The sequence below is a fragment of the Phacochoerus africanus genome, chromosome 7 (genome assembly GCF_016906955.1).
Source record: "Phacochoerus africanus isolate WHEZ1 chromosome 7, ROS_Pafr_v1, whole genome shotgun sequence".
Lineage (NCBI taxonomy): Eukaryota > Metazoa > Chordata > Mammalia > Artiodactyla > Suidae > Phacochoerus > Phacochoerus africanus.
In genome coordinates, this window is record NC_062550.1 from 57,613,381 (window position 1) to 57,635,746 (window position 22,366).

Below are 22,366 nucleotides of genomic sequence, written 5' to 3' on the forward strand. Positions count from 1 at the left end.
TCAACAACAAGAAAAGTATGTGATTTGAAATTATTCCAAAGGTAATGTGATTTAAAATGACTGTGAATAAAAGAACCTCAGCATACAAACACATTTCATAAACATATTTTTCTTCTTACATATACTGTTTGGGTTTTGCTTATCCTGCGGAAAAGAGTATCTACTTGTCAGCTTTTTCTAAGTAATTTAGGCAATAAAAATACCAAGCTCAAACAAAATTACAATTTTAATAAAAATTACCTTCCCACATGCAATAAAGCAAAACCACAGGAGAGCATGAAACCCACACACAGACATAAGCACACGCATGCACACAAAGGCAAAAGGAGGCCAGTTCATAGGTGCATCGATTAATATTTATTTCTAGTTACAACCATCATCTAATAATGGCTTTAGAACTGAAGAAACTACATGGGTAAAAATCTCTTGAAGTAAAAGATTTGTCCTTAAAATTCACAGCTACACTAGGGAAAAGTTCCCCTCCCCCCAAATTACATGGTATTTTCAATTCCCTAATTAATTATATCTTTAGTACAGATAATTAAAGTTTAGATTTTTAAGTGGCTCTACAAGCAAATTTTCCCTGTAAGTCCACACCTATTACAAATAAACACTCATGGTAGTGACACTAGTTAGTGATGCTTTGGTAATACAAAATTAATCAAGGGATCAAGAAATAAGAACAGCAATCATTTTAAACAAGGAATCCCATATCCTCAATAAAGCCCAATATCACATTGAGCTATTTTAACATAATTTGGACTGATTAGAGTCTAGTTAAAAAGATCTTTTAGCTTGGATAATTTTATTTATTTATTTATTTATTGGATAATTTTAAATGTCAGATGGTTAAAATATAGTAAACAATCTTTAAATAAAAATTAAAAGTTGGTATCCAAGTTATATATCCAATCCACTCAGTAAGAAATTGGCAAAACTAACTTGCTTGGATGGGAATTCTCTAGATTTTAAGTTGGTCTTCTTTCAAAACAATTTAGCTGCTACCCAACTTTCTGAGGGAAGAATGTCTAATGAGTGTTTCATCACAAATTCATTATGAATTTTAATGAATATAATTATTAGGTCATCTGAAAGTAATCAGCAATATATCTGACAGAATAAATTAGCACTATCAATGAACTAATATTTAATTTGCTCTGCATCATCTGTATACATGCAGAATCAGAGAGAGAGAACAAAGAAAGATAAAGGTCTCAAATGCCAAGCTATCTCAACTATCTGGAGGTCATTTCCCTGAAACCCAGCTGCAAACTCAAAAGGAAAAGGAAAACAATAGCCTCTAAACAATCCAAATAGATACCACCAAGTCCAATGTACAAGCATCCTTACTAATTCCAAAACTAATGACAAAGTTCCCCAAAAGCTTAGTTACCAAGTTTCCCAGACAATGGAACAAACATAACCCCCAACTTATCAGGGTATCTCAGTAACCCATGCTTAAGCAAATGGACAAAGAAAAGAAAAACAGAGAATAGACACTTTAAGAGAGTAGACTTGAAAGCACAGAAGCAGAAATCTGAAAAAATCAGAAAAAGCTCAAATTATGATCGGATTTTCCTATAAATTAAAGCAGAAGTACATTGTTACACACTTTACAGTTCCTTCTCCATTTTATATAATGGTCTTAAGTACCTTTAGTCAAAAAATTACCTTTTGATTCTGTCTGTCCTTTTTTCACATCAAATAGGAAAAAAAAAAGGAAAAAAAAGTACCTGTTTATAAAGCCAACCTCGTCTGACCACAGGTGCATTAGGATTCCTTTTAATTGAATTTGACCTCTTTCCAAAATTATGAACTTTTTTTGAAGACCGTGAAGTCTAAAGAGGAAACAAACAAACAGAAAATGTGGTATTAATACCTAAGCATTAAGCTTATTTTCATCTCTTTTTAGATTTCTCTAAAACTTCCGGGATTTGATCTTTTCAGATGAAATACTACAATTCTGCTTTTGTGCCTTCGTAGTTTCAAGTCGAAGAATTCTGCACAAAGACTCCTCCCCCCCCAGGATATTACAAAAGGATCACAAATTTGTATCCGTTAAAATCTGCATATACAAATTTTTAAAAAGGCACAGTGTGTGGTCTATTTTGTCCTACCTGCTACATAAATGAAAAGAACCTTAAGTAAAAATTATTAAGTAATTTTAAAGAATAAACCAAATGACAATTTTTAATTTATATTTGCATTTAATAGTGTTGTTTCAATTAAAGAGTTAACAGTGTCAAGCCAAAAGAGCAAATCTCACATATAAAATATTAACAAATATTTCACATCAAGTCAAAACAAGACATCTGTTTGATGTAATGAAGTGTTTTCTTCTTTACAGTCAATTCTGAACTTGAATGACACCATACAGGTGATATTTACCACATTCTTTTTTTTTTTTTTCTTTTGGTTATGCTTGTGGCAAGCAGAAGTTCCTGGACTAGGGATTGAACCCCCATCACAGCAGTGACAACAGCAGATCCTTAACCTGCTAGGTTACCAGAGAACTCCACCATATTCTTTTTTTTTTTTTTGTCTTTTTGCCATGTTTTTGGGCCACTCCTGCGACATATGGAGATTCCCAGGGTAGGGGTCCAGTTGGAGCTGCAGCTGCGGGCCTACGCCAGAGCCAAAGCAACGTGGGATCCAAGCGGCGTCTGTGACCTACACCACAGCTCACGGCAACGCTGGATCCTTAACCCACTGAGCAAGGCCTGGGATCGAACCCGAAACCTCATGGTTCCTAGTCGGATTCATTAACCACTGCACTACTATGGGAACTCCTCATTAGTATATAGCATAATTTTAAGGCCCAATATCAACCATAGTTTTTTTTTAACTTGGATAAATTTTAATTTACTTTTGAACAGATAATACTTAAATACAGTATAAATCTCAAAAAGGTACAAAAAGATATACAAGGATCAATCCACTTCTCAACCCTTGACTCCCTGTGAAGCACTGGATATCACTGTGTACACATGCCTGTCCATCTAAATAACTGAGTATCTTTCTTTTTTCTCAAATAACTGCATATAATACCTACTCTTCTATATTCTTTAATTGTTATATACAAATATAGGTATTATGCACGTAGCTGAATTTCTCATTTTCTATTTTGACTTCTGGGATTTATGTTCTATTTAGATAGCCCATCTCGTTCTGAGTTTTTTTTTTTTTTTTAAAGTCCATGTTTCTTGTACTGTTTTTATTAGCTTTGTTTTTAACATTTCAATACATGATCCATTTGAAAATTTGGGGTGTAAAGTGGGGGCATAGATCCAACTTTCTTTCCAGACAATGACTTAGTGGCCCTCAACTCACCTGTCATTTTTCTAGATTTTAATTAAAATATATTAACAAGCATTATAATGCTCAGTTATCCTAGTAGGGATTTTTTTTCAGATATATATATATTTTTTGGTCACACCCGCAGCATGTAGAAGTTTCCAGGCCAGGGACTGAACTTAAGCCAAAACAGTGATAACACCAGATCCTTTGCCAGCTATGCCACAAGGGAACTCCCCTACTACAGTATTATGTTATACAAGAAGTAGAAATAATTTATGTTATTTGAAAATTTACACTTGTAATATTCTACAAGATTTCCTTTTAAAAACATGCCTATTAAGATAGGCACTTAAAATAGGTAATTGTCCACTATTTCTTTACAAGAACCATTATTTACTATTTTGATTGCTTTACTATTATAAAATGCACAATTATTATTATTATTACTTTGCTTTTTAAGGGCTGCACCTGTGGCATATAGAGGTTCCCAGGTGAGGGGTCCAATCAGAGCTACTGCCACCAGCCTATGCCACAGCCACAGCAACAGAGGATCCGAGCCACGTCTGATCTCTTGCTATCTATTAATTTAGGAATTGAGCAGTAACTTTAAGGTAATTATTTATTCAGATTTAGCAGCAGGTTTTCTGTGTTTGAAGACATTTTTTTCCTTGGCCATGCACCTGGCATACAGAAGATTCTGGGCCAGGGATCAAACTCTGAGCCATAGCAGTGTCAATGCTGAGTCCTTAACTGCTAGGCCACCAGGGAACTCCCTGAAGACATTTTTATATTAAAATTTTATTATATTAAATATTCAGTTTAAAATATTAGCATACAGTTTAAAGTATAAGAAGCAATAACCACAAATTTTTATAGACACTTAAGCCTGGGAGCATAGATTAAGCAATTAATATTTCTGTTTCTGATATAAAGAAAAACTACCCCCTTCTATTTCCTTACAACTATGGCACTTTTCACATAGTGGATTCTAAGTATTTCAGTCATCAAGCACACTGGCACAAGAGTTCCCCTTTAGCAGTAAAAGATTTTAAATTTATTTTTAAATAGTCTATTATGATAGAATGAATATATATTCTTCTAGGCATACTCAATAGTCAGAAAATGGGATTTCTAGTCCATTATACTAATCTTCACCTTTAAAACTTGATTCAATAAACTGCCATCTTCTCACACATATATCCATTATATTTGTCAAATTATTCAAAATCTGAACTCTACAATATTTTTAAAATGTAGGTCATTAAATTATTAAAATATAATCTCATTACTTCATACTCCAAGCCACTGCAATTATGTAATTATCTTGAATGTAATTAGGTTCCTATAATAATAAAAATTATTATTCTATAATTCTAAGTCCATTAAGAGTAAGAGTAACAGGAGTTCCCGTCGTGGCGTAGTGGTTAACGAATCTGACTAGGAACCATGAGGCTGCAGGTTTGATCCCTGGCCTTGCTTAGTGGGTTAAGGATCTGGCGTTGCTGTGAGCTGTGATGTAGATTGCAGACGCGGCTCGGATGCTGCGTTGCTGTGACTCTGCCATAGGCCGGTGGCTACAGCTCCGATTAGACCCCTAGCATGGAAACCTCCATATGCCATGGGAGTGGCCCTAGAAAAGGCAAAAAGACAAAAAAAAATAAATAAAAAAGAGTAAGAGTAATAGATATGACCATTATACCAGTTATTAATAAGCAAAATAACTTACTCTGCCTACAGGGCTCATTGGATGCACTGCATAATCTGAAGTCATGTTATAGTTAGAAGCTTCATTTATCATACTTATAGGTCGTTCCTTCTTTTCTTCAGATGTCATGGTTGCAACGGTCCTGAAAACATATGTCAGAATGCTAACACGTGCTGTTTATGTAAACCACTTTACGATAAAGCTTCCCTAGAATTAAGAATGCTGGTGTCCAACTTTTTCAGCTGGATACTAGTTAGAGCTCAATAAGCTCTATCTAGAGTAGGAGCTTAATATTTACAACTACTTTAAATATAACAAAGCATAACACAGGTTAATATGTTTATCTTAATAAGTGTTATTACAGATATGCTACTTGGTCACCTAACTGGAAAATTAAAAATTTAATTACAAAGTTAATAAATATTGAATTTATGGAAAACAATAAACAATATCTATAGTTAACTTTTGTGAATAGATTTACAGTATAGAAAGTATTTTCACACATTTTATTTGATGCTTATAAAAATCCTGAGAAACGGCAATTACCACTATCTCTGATTTAAGGATGAGAAAACTATGCTCAAATTAGTTTAATAATTTGGCCAAGTTCACAGTTTCTCTGACCTTGCATCCTAGGGTCTTGAGTTTACTATCTGTGTTTGAGCTACTGTAAAAACAGCTTCTGAAATTACATTCATGCCTCTATACCACACGTAGTAAATAGATAGGCATTCATTCTGTTGTTTTACTTGACTGCAAATGTCCAGATAAGAAAACTAAGTTGTACTGTATTAAAAATGGATAAGAGCAATTTTAATGCTAACCTTATTTTGAATGGAGGTATTCCATGAAACGCTTTACTTACTGTTCATTCACTACAAAAATACAATTGTCCTGTGATGGCTGTCCTGTGACTGGATGTTTACAGGTCACTTTCCTTTCATTGTGGCTGAAAGAAAACAGAAAAGGAGAAAATGTACATACTATTACTATGAATTTCTAAAAATATTCTGGTAGCAAAATAGCCATTTCTTTATTGTAAACATCAAATTTAGTAAATAAAAAAGATGCAATTCAAACCCGCAGGTGTTGATACTCCTAAATAATCTTTTCTACCAAGTATGCTCTAGGAAAATGGAATCTGAAGGAGAAACAAAAATGTTAAATGAAATGTACGAATAACAACACAAAGAAAAAAACCTAATTAGGTTTGTGGAAAAAAACAACCTAGCTTTGATTAAAGAGCAACGATTTTTTGGAGACTAAGAACTTTGTCTAAGAAACGCTAGTCTTTCTAGGTCAAATGATTAAGATCTGGCCTCTTACTGCCTTCTAGAAATGGGAGGAGAAAAATCCTAAGGTACTTATCTAAGCCAAAAAACCCCACAAAAAACAGATGTCCAAAATAATATGCAATATACCTTGATAAATCAATTTGTAAATGAATTTTTTTTTCCCCTTGAGTATTGAGTAACATACCATAAAGCAATCTGTAAGGAAGATCTATCATTTGTATGCTTGACCTTAGAAAACTTACTTTCATATGGAGAAAATTTTCTCGATCTTGTACTGAATACTGTTTTGTTAATCTTAAAAAGATTATTACATGTGCCCTGTATTGTAGGACATTTATAACCACAGACCACAAACTTTCTGGCAACCTTTAGATACTTAAGTTTCTTTTCCAAACCCAAACTGTTGCTAGTTATTTTTGTTATACTCAAGTACCAGAAACCTTATCCAGTAAATAAAACTAAAACTGTACAAAAGAAAAGGTATAAATACAGTTTTTTTAAAAAATTATATATTGACTACTGCGACAGTAGAATGATTGATGGAATAGAATGTGTTTCTATTATTCCTTTAGTTAACCGGTGCTTATTACACCAAATGGTGTTTATAGGACTACTAACTTATCAGCTTTTGGTGGTGGTTTTGTCTTTATACAAAACACATTCAATAGGTGTAATATCAGGTGGGTTTAGATATTCATTTGTGGTGATATTTTCAGTACATAAAAAGCATGCATGTGACTTTTTTTTACCTGTTGATTTAAAGTACAATAGTAGAGACTTAAGGTCTCACAATAGGATATCAGTTTATGTGATAAACAATAAATTAACAACAGAATAATTAAGAAAGTATAGCATCCAGAGGTAAGTGTTAAATACTGAAGTACCCAACTGATGACTATCCTGCATGTGTCAAGGTATGTAAATCCTGATGTTTAAACAGAATAAAACACTGTGGGAAGAGAGGGTAAACCCGTGAAAGACATTAGACACCTTAATAATGAAAATGGAAAAAAAATGTTTTTTTAAAGCGTCTCTTTGGGAATGAGCATTAAAAAGCTATAGCTGGACAAGGAGATCCTGCTGAATAGCATTGAGAACTTTGTCTAGATACTCATGTTGCAACAGAACAAAGGGTGGGGGAAAAAATGTAATTGTAATGTATACATGTAAGGATAACCTGACCCCCTTGCTGTACAGTGGGAAAATTAAAAAAAAAAAAAAAAGCTATAGCTGGTAGAGTGGGAGACAACAGAAAAACACAAATTCTTTTATAAAAATCAATCATGCAAAAATAAAACTAGTAACCCTCAATTATACTGCATTATTTTTGTACACTACATCAACTTGCCTAGGAGGAAAGAGCAGACTCTCATCCTAATATTCTGGAAGTTCTAAATTATAACAACACAGACTGCAACGGTTACTGGGCTAAGAGATTACTCTGACCTCCTGAACAGTAGACCTGAGTACTCAGTAGTTAAGGACACAGGGCCATGGAGACAATAAATAATGATTAAAAAGGAAGCACTTTTTTTTGTTGTTGTTGTTATTGTTGTTGTTGTTGCTATTTCTTTTTTGTCTTTTTTTGTTGTTGTTGTTGTTGTTGTTATTGCTATTTCTTGGGCCGCTCCCGCAGCATATGGAGGTTCCCAGGCTAGGGGTCCAATCGGAGCTGTAGCCACCGGCCCACGCCAGAGCCACAGCAACGAGGGATCCGAGCCGCATCTGCAACCTACACCACAGCTCACGGCAACACCGGATCGTTAACCCACTGAGCAAGGGCAGGGACCGAACCCGCAACCTCATGGTTCCTAGTCGGATTCGTTAACCACTGCGCCACGACGGGAACTCCTGTTGTTGCTATTTCTTGGGCCGCTCCCGCGGCATATGGAGGTTCCCAGGCTAGGGGTTGAATCGGAGCTGTAGCCACCGGCCTACGCCAGAGCCACAGCAACGCGGGATCCGAGCCGCATCTGCAACCTACACCACAGCTCAAGGCAACGCCGGATCGTTAACCCACTGAGCAAGGGCAGGGACCGAACCCGCAACCTCATGGTTCCTAGTCGGATTCGTTAACCACTGGCCACGACGGGAACTCCGGAAGCACATTTTTTTTTTTTTCTCCAAACATAGACACCATTTCAATCAAACTGACATTTTTATTGTCCAACTACCATTAAGATCATGTCTTAAAGTAAAACTAACTAATAAAAACCTTGGCATCCCCTGTAATCTTAGTTAAAAGACCAGGGACTAAAGCCAATATGAAAAAATGAATATATTTATGCTTTTACAATTTCAAAATATCCAATGTGTTTTCTTTTATTTGATGTTGATATTAAATTGACGTAAGAATTAATTCATTTACAAGGACACTCTAAAAAGTATTTTGCTATGTTTTTCCATTTTCAACAGTTTTATTGACCAGTCTTTAAAAATTTTTTATTATAGTCAATTTACAATGTTCTATCAATTTCTTCTGTATAGCAAAGTGACCCAGGTATACATATATATACACGTTCTTTTTCACACATTATCCTCTATCATGTTCTATCACAAGTGATTGGATATAGTTCTCTGTGCTATACAGCAGGATTTCACAGCTCCCTCCACTTCAAGTGCAATAATTTGCATCTATTAACCCTTTAGTCCCAGTCCATCCCACTCCCTCCCCTTCTGCCTCCTTCTGGGCAACTGCAAGTCTGTCTGTTCTCCATGTCCATGAGTTTGTTTTTTTTTATGTAGATAGGTTCCTCTGTGCCATGTATTAGATTCCACAGTGATATCATACGGTATTTGTCTTTCTCTTTCTGACTTACTTCATTTAGTGTGAGAGTCTCTAGTTGCATCCATGTTGCTGAAAATGGCATTATTTTGATATTTTTTTTATGGCTGAATAGTATTCCACTGTGTATATGTGCCACATCTTAATCTATTCATTTGCTGATGGACATTCATGTTGTTTCCATGTCTTGGCTATTGTGAATTGCCCTGCAATGAATATAGCATTGCATGTATATTTTTCAATGAAAGTTTTGTCCAGATATATGCCCAAGAGTGGGATTTCTGGATCATATGTAGTTCTATACTTAGTTTTCTGAGGTACCTCCATACTGTTTTCCATAGAGGTTGAAACAATTTACATTCTGGGTGCCCTTTTGTCTACCTCCTCTCCAGCATTTGTTATTTGTAGACTTATTAATGATAGCCGCCCTGACTGGTGTGAGGTGATACTTTACTGCAGTTTTGGTTTCTCTAACAATTAGTGATGCTGAGTGTTTTTTCACGTGTCTGTTGGCCATCTGTATCTTTTCTTTGGAGAAATGTCTTCTCAGGACTTCTGCCCATTTTTCCACTGGATTGTCTGCTTATTTGCTGTTGAGTTGTATAAGCTATTTGTTTATTTTGGAGATTAAGTCCTTGTTAGTTGCATCATTTGCAACTATTTTCTCACATTCCATAGGTTGCCTTTATTTTTGTTTTTACGGTTTCCTTTGCTGTGCAAAAGCTTGTCAGTTTGATTAGGTCTCATTGGTTTATTTTTGCTTTTTATTTCTGTTGCTTTGGGAGACTGACCTGAGAAAATATTCATAAGGTTGATGTCAGAGAATGTTTTGCCTGTGTTCTCTTCCAGGAGTTCGATGGTGTCTTGTCTTATATTTAAGTCTTTAAGCCATTTTGGGTTTATTTTTGTGCATGGTGTGAGGGTGTGTTCTAGTTTCACTGACTAACATGCAGCTATCCACTTTTACCGGCACCACTTGCTGAAGAGATGGTTTTTTCCCCCATTTTATATTCTTGCCTCCTTTGTCAAAAATTAATTGACCATAGAGTTTATTTCTGGGTTCTCTATTCTGTTCCATTGGTCCGTATGTCTGTTTTTTTGTACCAGTACCACACTGTCTTGATTACTGTGGCTTTGTAATATTGCCTGAAGTCTGGGAGAGTTATGCCTCCTGCTTGCTTCCCCCTACCCCTTAGGATTGCTTTGGCAATTCTGGGTCTTTTTTGGTTCCATATAAATTTTCGGATTGTTTGTTCAAGTTCTGTAAAAAATGTAATGGGTACTTTGATAGGGATTGCATTAAATCTGTAGATTGCTTTGGGTAGTATGGCTATTTTAACAATAGCAATTCTTGGAGTTCCTATTGTGGCTCTGCGGAAATTGATCTGACTAGTATCCATGAGGATGTAGGTTCAATCTGAGGCCTCGCTCAGTGGGTTAAGGGTCTGGCGTTGCCATGAGCTGTGATGTAGGTCAGCTTGGAGCTGGCATTGCTGTGGCTGTAACATAGGCCAGCAGCAACAGCTCCGATTCGATCCCTAGCCTGGAAACCTCCATATGTGGTGGGTGTGGCCCTAAAAAAAAAAAAAAATCAAAAAGCACCAAAAAAACCAAAAAAATAAAACAATAATAATTCTTCCAATCCAGGAGTATGGAGTAACTTTCCATTTCTTTGACTCCTATTTAATTTCCTTGATTAAATAGTTCTAAGTAGTTAAGTGTTTCACCTCCATGGTCAGGTTTATTCCCAGGTATTCAATTTGTTGGTGTGTCGTTTTAAAATATATTGTATTTTTATATTCCTTTTCTAATATTTCTTGTTAGTATACAAAAATGCAACCGATTTCTGAATGTTAATCTTGTATCCTGCTACTTGCTGAGTTCATTGATCAATTTGAGTAGTTTTTGTGTGAGTCCTTAGGTTTTTCTATATATTATCATGCCAACTGCATGGAGTTGACAATTCTACCTCTTCTCTTCCAATTTGGATACCTTTTATTTCTTTTCTTTGCTTGATTGCTGTGGCTAGGACTTCCATGTTGAATATCAGTGGTGAGAGTGGGCATCTCTGTCTTTTTCCAGATTTTTGAGGGAAGGCTTTCAGCTTTTCTCTGTTGTTTTATATTTATATTTTCTGTTTATATTGGCTGTGGGTTTGTCATAAATGGCTTTGACTATGTTATGGTATGTTCCCTCTATACCCACTCTGGTAAGAGTTTTTATCATGAATGGATGGTAGATTTCGTCAAATGCTTTTTCTGCATCTATTCAGAGTATGATGTACTTTTGACTTCTCTTTTGTTAATGTAGTGGATGACATTCATTGACTTCCACATGTATAACCATCCTTATAAACCTTGGGATGAGTCCCACTTGGTCGTGGTATACAATCTTTCTTATGTACTGTTGGATTTGGTTAGCTAAATTTTTTTTTGAGAATTTTTGCATCTGCATTCATCAAAGATATTGGCCTATAATTTTCTTTTTTGGTAGTATCTTTGTCTGGTTTTGGTATTAGGGTGATGGTGGCTTCACAGAATGTCTATGGAAAAGCTTAAGAAGGATGGGTATATGTTCTTCGTATGCTTGGTAGAATTTGCCTGTGAAGCCATACGGTCCTGGACTTTTATTTGTAGGGAGTGTTTTTATTACATATACAATTTCATTTCTAGTGACTGTTCAATTAATCTATTTCTTCTTGATTTGGCTTTGGCGGCTGTATGTCACCAGAAAGCTGTCCATTTTTTCTGGGTTGTCCAATGTGTTGGCCTATAATTGTTCATATTACTCTCATTTATTTTTGTATTTCTGCAGTCTCTGTTGAGATTTCTCCTTTTTCATTTCTTATTTGAGTTCTTTCTCTCTTCTTCTTCTTGATGAGTTTGGTCAGAGGTTTGTCAATTTTGTTTAGCTGTTCAAAAAACCAGCTCTTGGTTTTATTGATTTTTTTCCTACTGTCTTTATTGAGTTCCTCTCTGATCTTTATGATTTTCTTCCTTCTGCTGACTTTAGGTTTTGTTTGTTCTTCTTTTTCTAATTCTTTTAGGTGGGCCGTTACGTTGTTGATTTGAGAGTTTTCTTCTTTTCCAAGGAAGGCCTATATGCTTTTGCACCGTCTTATAGATTTGGAATGGTTGTGTTTTCATTATCATTTGTCTTGAGGTATTTTAATTTCCCTTTTGAATTCCTCATTGACCCATTGGTTTTTTAGTAGCATGTTGTTTATTCTCCATGTAGCCAATTTTTTCTCATTTCTTTTCCTATCGTCGATTTCTAGTTTCATACCATTGTGGTCAGAGAAGATGCTTGAAATAATTTTTATACTCTTAAATTTATTGAGGTTCGTTTTGTGCCCCAGTATGTGGTTAATCCTTGAGAATGTTTCATGTGCACTTGAAAAGAATGCATATTTGGATTTTTTTGGATGTAATGTCCTGAAAATATCAATGAAGTCTAACTTTTCTACTGTGTCATTTAGGATCTCTGTTGCCTTACTGATTTTCTGTCTAGAGGATCTGTCTGTTGATGTGAGTGGTGTGTTGAAGTCTCCTACTATTACTGTATTCCCATCAATTTCTCCTTTTATGTCTGTTAGTGTTTGTTGTATGTATTTGGGTGCTCCTATATTAGGGGCATATATACTGACAATTTTAATATCCTCTTCTTGAATGGATCCTTTTAACATTAAATAGTGTCCTTCTTTGTCTTTATGGCCATTGCTTTAAAGGATATTTTGTCTGATATGAGTATTGCAACTCCTGCTTTCCTGTTTTTTTCATTCACATGGAATATCTTTTTCCACCCCCTCACTTTCAATTTACATGTGTCCTTTACCCTAAGGTGAGTCTCCTGCAGGCAGCATATTGTAGGTTCTTGTTTTTAATCCAGTCTGTCACTCTATGTCTTTTGATTGGAGCATTCAGTCCATTGACATTTGAAGTAATTACTGATAAATATGTATTTATTGCCATTTTAAACCTTGTTTTCCAGTTGATTCTATCCTTCTCCTTTGTTCCTTTCTTTTTTTGGTTGAATTATTTCCTTTTATTTTATGCTTGTGTCCTCTTCTTTTTTGGTTTTTGTAAATTCTTTGGTTTTGATTTGTGTTTGTCCTCTTTTTCAAGTATGTTAATCCCTTCCTATTCCTGCCTGTTTTAGCCTGAGAGTCATATAGGGTCAAACACATTCTAAAAAAAAAAAAAAAAAGAGTCTAGAGCTTCTTACTTTCCTTCTCCACATCTTATGATTTTAAGTTCCTTTTTTCTTTTTTTAAATCATCTTCATGTTTATCCTTCTGCTGTTCCTTGTGTTATTGTCACTTTTACAATAGGCTTCTTTTAGATCTGTATACTGCCTTGTGTAAGTGACTACTTTCTTTTTTTTTTTTTTTTTTTTCCTTTTTGTCTTTTTAGGGCTGCACCTGTGGCATATGGAGGTTCCCAGGCTAGGGGTCTAATTGGAGCTGTAGCTACTGGCCTACACCACAGTCATAGCAACGCCAGATCCAAGCCACGTCTGCAACCTACACCACAGCTTACAGCAGCTCAGAATCCTTGACCCTCTGAGCGAGGCCAGGGATTGAACCTGCAACCTCTTGGTTCCTAGTCGGATTGTTTCCACTGCACCATGCTTGAAACGCCTAAGTGATTACTTTCTGAGATTCCTCCATCCTATTTCTTCTTCTTTTTTATTTAGAGGAGAACTTTCAGTATTTCTTTTACAATGGGTTTGTACTCTGCTATATTCTTTTAGTTGCTATTTGCTGGAGAAATTCTTTATTTCTCCTATTTTAAATGATATTCTTGATGTGTAGAGTATTTTAGACTGCAAAATTTTCCCTTTATAACTCTGAATATACCTTGCCACTTTCTTCTGGCCTATAGTATTTCTGTGGAGAAATCAGCTGATAAACTTAGAGGAGTTCCCTTATCATTAATTCTTTGTTTTTCTCTTGCTGCCTTTAGAATCCTCTATCTTTAACTTCTGCCATTTTTATTACAATATGTCTTGGTGTGGGTCTGTTTGGGTTCAACTTGTTTGGGGCCCACTGTGCTTCCTGTATCTTGATAACTGTTTCCTTTAGATTTGGAAAGTTTTCACCCATAATTTCTTCAAATATATTTTCTATCCCCTTTTCTTTTTCTTCTTCTGGAATCTCTATTATGTGTAGTTTGACCCATTTTATTATCCCATATATCTCTTATAGTGCTCTCACTTTATTTTTTTCATTTGGCTGTCCTGATTGGGTGATTTCCCTTATTCTATCTTCCAAGTCACTAATTCGTTCCTCTGAATTATTCATTCTGCTCTTCAGTGCCTTTAACTCAGCTTGCACCTCTGCAAATTAATTTTCTAATTTTTCTTCACTTCTTATAGTTTATAATTCTTTCTAAAGAAATATGCATTACTGTTCATATCTACTCTTAATTCCTTCAGTATTTTCATTATCTCCTTTTTGAACTTGGTGTCTTTTAAACTGCAGAGGTCTGTTTCACTGTTCATGCCTTCAGGGGAATTCTCTGTTCTTTTAAATGGGAGTGGTTCCTGAGCTTCTTCATTTTGCTTATTATTTTTCTTATTCTGTGAATTTAGGGAAAACAACCACTACAGTCTTAGAGGGCTATTTTTATGCAGAGTACCCATGGGTATTTTGGCAGAGTTTATTATTGTTACTATTATTATTTTGGTATGAGGGTTGCTTTTGGTTTGGATGTCAAACATTTGGTTTGGATGTCAATTATTACTTTGGTATGAGGGCTGCATATACACTGTCTCTTTCCTCAGTGTGTGTAGGCTGTTATCCATGTGTTGGTGTATGGGCTGCAGTTGCTTCCAGGGAGATGAAGGCAATGGGCCAGGCTAGTAGACAGTGCCTGGTTGCTGAGCCCTTGACAGTGGCCTGGACCCATGGGGAGGTGGTGCAGCCTGCTCCTGATTTCAGGGCCCTGGAAGTGGCAGTGACCCTCAGACAGGTGTACATGGAACCCAGAGCATTTGGCAGTGGCAACAGCAGGGCGTGTGTATTCCCAGGGGAGTAAGAGCAACAATAGGTGAAGCTCAGTTACAGTTCGCTCCTCTGTGCCCACCTCTGAGGTGACTGGGACTGCAGGTGGTGTCTGTTCAAGGACCCCTAGTGGGTGGTGGGCCATGCCCACCTCTGGAGTCTAAGATGGCTGTGGTGGTTTGCCCCTGCTGCCCTCAGTCCACCCAAGAGGCACCCAGCTGCCCATAGCCTGCATAAGAGGTGCCCTGCTGCCGGAGAACCTGAGAGTGCACTGAGAAAGATATTCCTATGGTGGTCTGCCCTTCCTCCTCTGGCCCTCCCCAACTCTGGTGCCTTGCTCTTCCTGTGGGCCCAGGCCTCCTCCCATGCTCTGTCAGCTGTGGTGTTCTGTTCCCTTGCCCATGGTGCACCACTCCCTAGCCCCTCAGGCTGTCTCTACACAGCCAATCCTAGTCTTCTCCCCAGAACTGACCTCTGGAGCCTGAGTCTCAGAGCCCATCCCCCAGCCGATGTCTCAGGCTATGGTATCTGGGGGCAATGGTGCGGCCGGTTTGTTTGGCTCTCTCTCTCTGCTTTGCCCTCCTCAGTCCACTTTTCTCTGAGTGCCCTCCTGCTGCACTTTTCTCTGAGGCTTTCAGGTCCCTCCGTCTTGGCTGATCTCCCTGTCAGTTAGGTGGCTTCCCAGGGTTCAGGTCCCTTTCCTCTTTTACAGCTACTTCTCAGGAGTGCTGGACCCATCCTGATTGCTTTTTTCTCTCTCTTCTCTCTTTTTTTCCTTTTGTTCTACACAGTTATGTGGAGGGTTTCTTGCTCTTTATAGAGGCTTAGGGTCTTTTGCCAGCATTTCATAGATATTCTGTGCAGATCATTCTACACGAAGATGGTTTTTTTTTTTGATGTGTGTGGGAGAAGATAAGCACCATGTTTTACTCCTCTGCCATCTTGATTCCATGCCCATTTTCTCTTTTTTAATGAAAGAAATAATCTTTCCCACTACATATGCCTAATTATAACAAAAAGTAAACAAATAAATTCAAATAATTATTTATTTGTTCTTACTTATACTTCTAAAATTTGGCTCTTGGTTACCAATTTAAAAAAAAGCACATCATGCATATTCTAATAATGAAATTCTAAAATCTATACAATGGTATATTTTAAATTATAGTCATTCATGATACTGGGTTTCTATAAAATCCAAATCCAGAAAATTGAGATTTTATAGGTAATTATTTTACTTAAAAAATTGTCATCTACAAAACAACATACTTATCAAAAAAAAAATCAGAGTAATATCCTCTAATCATTTCATAAAAAATGAATTAAGATAAATTAAGAGTATGACAAACCAAAACATCAACCAAATCAAATTCCAGTCTTAATTGCTTAAATGTGCTAATTTTCCATTATCTAATGGTCAATCCTCACTGTTCTTACCCAAATGTATTTTTGTATTCTTAAAAGTTAATTTTTAAATTTCAAAATTATTCCTTATTATTACATTGGCATTTACACTTCATTTTTATACTAATGTTGCATTTTTAAGTACTGTAGTGGTACAGGATAAACATAATTTCAATATCACCTACTCACAGAAACTAAAAATATGAGTTAAAAACACAGAGACTGCCACTAAATGAAAGCAATGTAAATAAAAATCCAAATTAATCATAAAAGCCATCTTTGTTAATGCACAGAATTCTTTTAACACATTAATACATGGGTTCTTCAAATACACACAGCAAGTGGGTACTGTGGGAGGTGGCTGGCCATGGCACCAAGTCATGACCAGTGTCCTTGCTCAGGACAGAGAGGGTAGGGTAGATATGATTCCAGCCCTTCCTCAATTCTACCAGTCTGTCCTCTGCATTATTTACAAAGCATATTTTTTCATCCTACACTTGCCATCCTTTTTGTAGTTGAGCTTTTTTTTTCCCTTCTCCCTCCTTTGAAGGGCCTTAAAAATCCAGATTAAGAGTACCATTAGTTTTCCTATAATGTTCATGTACAAGTGTTGTTCCTATGCAATTCAGCTATTAGGGAAAAACCTTGAGCATCAAATAAATTCTGCATTTGTTGCATGATCTCATACATGGGAAATTCTAGGTGAGTGCAGAAGTCTGTACCCAACCATCCACATGTAATAATACAAGTTTCTGGAGTTCCCGTCATGGTGCAGTGGTTAATGAGCCGGACTAGGATTCATGAGGACACGGTTCGATCCCTGGCCTCGCTCAGTGGGTTAAGGATCCAGCGTTGCTGTAAGCTGTGGTGTAGGTCGAAGACGCAGCTTGGATCTGGTGTTTCTGTGGCTGTGGTGTAGAATAGTGGCTACAGCTCCGATTTGAACCCTAGCCTGGGAACCTCCATGTGCCGCAGGTGTAACCCTGAAAAGACAAAAACAACAATAACAATGACAACAAAAAAAAGTTTCCATTTAATTTCGCATCTCCCTATTTCCAACACTTCCCATTAACTCAAGCTGAAACCCTTCCAATGTCCATTTCCACCTGTAAACTGCAAGTCTTTTTCAAAGCAAAGTGTATTTGCAGTGTTTTTGCATTCTCTAAGCATTTAACATGTGTGAACTGTGCAACCACTTTCATTAGGTCCCTATCTTTATTTCCATCTGACACTAGTGAAGTTTTCCCAAAAAATTTTAATTGAAATACAGGTAATTCACAATGTTGTATTAGTTTCAAATGTACAGCAAAGGGATTCAGTTATACTTTTTTGTTCAGATTCTTTTCCACTACAGATTATTACAAGATATTGAATATAGTGCTGTACAGTAGGTCTTTTTGTCTTTATTTTACACAGAGTAGTGTGTGTATGTTAATTCCAGATTCCTAATTTACCCCCCAACCTCTAACTAATGAAGTTTTTGAGTCCTGTGCTCCTACACCCATTTTCCACAAAGGCCCCATACTTTTTCATTGTCCAATTTTGCATAGGGAGATGATTTTTAGGAACATACTTCTATGTTATAGCAAAAGCGACTGTACTACCAAATTATGAACTAACATACCTCTGTGCTACTAAAAATGCATTTGAAACTTTACTAGACAAGGTGTTACTTTAAAAATCCTTACCAGAGATTTTACGCTCTTTATGACGAAAAGGAAAAATTGGAACAATATGGTTTCAAATAAATTTGTGTTCCTAGAAAAATCCTTATAAAGAAGGGATAAAATTCAGGTCTTGATATAAAACATCCTTATAGTCACAGAACAAACTAAGTCCTGTCTTGTCTCTGAACTTACTGTGGCATAGGAGGAAGCCCAAACTTCTAAATATGATGCCAGGTGCTCACTTCCACCTAACTTTTACTTCCAGACTTCTGTCTGTGATGGTTTAATGTGTACATGTTGGCCAGTGGTTTTCAACTGGGAATGATTTTATTTCCCAGGGGACACCTGAAAATGTCTGGAAATATTCTGAAGCTCACACCTAGGGCTGGTAGAGGCCAGGACACTGCTAAATATCTTACGATGAATAGGAAAAGAAAGCCGTTCACATGAAAGAAGTATCCAGCCCCAAATATCAATAGTGCTGAGGTTGATAAACCCCACACTAGATCCTCATAGCCCTCTAACAATTAACTCTACCAATAAACCATGCTGATTATTTCTCTGTGTTCCAGTTTTCCTCTAGAAACAAGAGAAGCAGCAGTTGAGAGCACAGGTTCTGGAATCAGACTACTTAGCTTGAAATCTCCACTCCTCCTCTCACTACCTAGGTGATCTTAGGCAAGTTACACACCTTAATTCACTAATAGTAGCTATGTCACAGGTTGTTAGTTTATTTATTTTTTTTTTTTTCAGAACGTTTCTAGACACTGGGGATGAACTAAACATAAGCATCCTTGACTTCACTGAAGTTACTTTCTAGTGGAGATGTTTATGAAGATTAAAAGTATAGGAGCTCCTGTTGTGGCTCAGTGGTTAACGAATCCGACTATGAACCATGAGGTTGCGGGTTTGGTCCTTGGCCTCACTCAGTGGGTTGAGGATCCGGCATTGCCATGAGCTGTGGTGTAGGACGCAGACAGCTCGGATCCTGTGTTGCTGTGCCTGTGGTGTAGGCCGGCGGCTGTAGCTTCATTGGACCCCTAGCCTGGGAGCTTCCATGTGCCACAGATGCAGCCCTGGAAAAGACAAAAAAAAAAAAAAAGAGTAAAAGTATAAACATGGCCTAGAACAGAATTAGCCTGACAATTGTTTCCTTTTATTATGAATTACTTTGAGCACCTGTTGTTGTCACTAGACTACTGTTAGTCACCCGTTTAAATAGACAGTTCAAATGAGCACCTATCCAAAAAACTGTTTAGAACTCATCTATTTATTGTAAAAGAATAAAGTTGTGATCTCTCTTGGTTTTCATGCTTCTGGTCAAGATAACTGCCTCTAATGTGTCAGAAAGAAAGTAGAGGAGATAAGCAATTCTAATATAATAGACTCACAGCAAGATTATCAGTTGTTTTTTGATGCAGTATTTGAGAAGGTTTTTAAATAGTGACAAACAACACTTAAAAAAAGAGAAATGGACTCTGCTATTCTGGAGAGTTCAGGACTGAAGGAAATAGGTCATACCAACTAGCTCAATCTGAGGATCATGTGCTCTCAAAGGCCCAGATAAAAAGGACTGAATCAATGCCCTTTTTAGAAAAGATATCAAGAAATTGACAAATAGCAACACAAATTGCTTGTTCTTTGGCATTATGCCTTCTTCACTATTTATTACTGGACATTTAATCATTTAGTGTAACCAGAAGAACAAATGAAAGATCTGCTTATTTCCAGTCCCTATGGGATGGTTTCGTTCGATAATAATTTAGTTTTAAAAGATCTTAAGATGAATAAATCAGTGTGTATACAAAATGGTATAGTCCCATCAGATAATATAAAAAACAAATTACAAATGACATGTCTACTGGAGATGGGAAAGAAATTCACTATTCTCCCTTATTCTTTTTCAGATCTTATTGTGAACCAAATACTGCATCATGGAGGTAACCGTACCAGAAAGTCTGGGCAAAGGTGTGCCATTTTAAGCAGTTCTGAGCTTCCCGGCACTCTACATAAAGAGAAAGCTGATAAACTACACAGCTCCTAGAATCTATTTGTGGAAACAGAGTAAGTTAGTGGATTAGAATCAATGCTATATAAGAAGAGTAACTTAGACTGGAGGGCAGGACTCTGAAGACTGAGGATGCTGATGTTTGTGTCCCTTTCCAGGCTGCTGGAGCGAGACATTTTTTGGTGTAGTCTACACTACTAGCCTGCTTTCAGCAGAAGACTTATGAGGGAGGATGCCAAGCAATGACATCGCCAAGGAAACAACCCTCATACATCAAACAGAGGTATAAAATGCACATTTCAAACATAAACCTCAATAAAAGTATGGGTTTAGAAAAAGGAAAAAAGGTGTCTGTGATTATAGTGTTTATATTGTTTAGTATAAGGATAAAAGTCAGGAACACTGAAAGAACTATTTCATTCTTAATGGAGTGTCATTTAAAAAATGAAAGTATTGGAGTTCTTGTCACGGCTCAGTGGAAACGAATCTGACTAGCATCCCTGAGGATACAGGTTCGATCCCTGGCCTTGCTCAGTGGGTTAAAGATCCAGCATTGCTGGATCACAGATGCGGCTCAGATCCAGAGTTGCTATGGCTGTGCCACAGGCCAGTAGCTATAGCTCTGATTTGACCCCTAGCCTGGGAACCTCCATATGTCACGGGTGTGGCCCTAAAAAGACAAAAATTAAAATTAAAATTAAAAAAAGGTATTTAACACAATTAACTATGAACTGACAAATGAAATCTGGTTTTAAAACTGGTTCTCCAACAACAATCAGGCCAAGACTCTGCAACCTTTTGAGTGTGAAATGTAAATTTTATAAAAGATATTTACATGTAGATAGAATACCTGCACTCCCCAAATGGCAGCTGTGGTCTTAAGTATCACATGCATACCACAGAGTACAGAGGAAAAGAAAAATCTCTACTTACATATCCCGTTGCAAGAAGTTTCAAGACTTCCTGGCCATCCCTGTCTAGACTCTTGTCAGCCAGACACATGTGTCTAGGCATAATTCAACCAAGAGTAAGTGAACTCACATCATTCAGGATTCAGGATTTTGTCTGTGGCTCACAGAGAGTGAATAAAATGAGTATATGTTACTATAGCAAGGAAGAAGGGCAAGAGAAAGGCTATTAGCTAAGGACACATAGTATATTCAAAACTAGAGTTTCCTGCTCTGCCTGATCAAAGAGAAAAACACTTTACCAGCTTCTTCTTTGGGGACGTTTTGGGGAGGTAAAGAGGGTGATTTAACCTGAATTTTAAAAACTCTAATTGTCACACTCTGGAAAAAACCATTTTCCTCTTTACCTAATTAAATAATTTTAAACTTGTGGTATAACTGATACATAACATTTTATTAGTTTCAGGTATATAGGGTTACGATTCAGTATTTGTATATATTGTGAAACCATCACCACAATAAATCTAGTTAATAGTTAACATCAGTCACCACACATAGTTACAATTTTTTTTTCCTGGTGATAATTTTAAAGATTTTAAACAACTTTCAAATATGCAAAACAGTATTATTATCTATAGTCATCATGGTGTACATTACATCTACATGATTTATTTAACACTGGAAATTTGTACCTTTTAACTTCTGTCACCCATTTCACCTTCCCTACCCCTTGCCCCACCTCTGGCAACCATCAATCTGTTGTTATCTATAAGCTCACTCTCTCTCCTTTTTTTTTTTTTTTTTTTTTTTGCTTTTTAAGGCCACACCTGAGGCATATGGAAGTTCCCAGGATAGGAGTTGAATTGGAGCTACAGCTGCGAGCCTATGCCACAGCCACAGCCACACCAGATCCAAGCCACGTCTGCAACCTACACCACAGCTCATAGCAACGTTGGATCCTTAACCACTGAGCAAGGTCAGGGATCAAATCTGCATCCTCATGGATCCTAGTGGGATTCGTTACTGCTAAGCCATGACGGGAACTCCTCTCTCTCTCTCTCTTTTTTTTTTTTTAGAGATTCTGCACATGAGATCATGTAGTAATAGTATTTATTTTTCTCAGTCTGACTTATTTCACTTGGCATAATGATTCAAGGTCCATCCATGTTGTCACCAATGGCTACACACACACACACACACACAGAGTACATTTTCCTTATCCATTCATCCACTGATGGACACTTAGGTTGTTTCCACATCTTGGACATTATAAATGCTGCAATGAAGGTGGGG

At 36.8% G+C, this 22,366-nt stretch overlaps 1 protein-coding gene across 9 annotated transcripts in view; it reads right to left on the bottom strand.

The window, feature by feature from the left end:
* PLEKHA5 (pleckstrin homology domain containing A5) overlaps positions 1 to 22,366 on the bottom strand; it is a 253,986-nt gene that overhangs the window by 91,142 nt on the left and 140,478 nt on the right. For all 9 annotated transcript variants that reach the window (XM_047787454.1, XM_047787453.1, XM_047787462.1 and 6 more), the window contains 3 exons: positions 5,868 to 5,951; positions 5,024 to 5,144; positions 1,734 to 1,838 (listed from right to left, as the gene is read on the bottom strand). In XM_047787454.1, the coding sequence (XP_047643410.1) occupies positions 1,734 to 1,838; positions 5,024 to 5,144; positions 5,868 to 5,951 (310 nt within the window). The remainder of the gene's footprint in view (positions 1 to 1,733; positions 1,839 to 5,023; positions 5,145 to 5,867; positions 5,952 to 22,366) is intronic.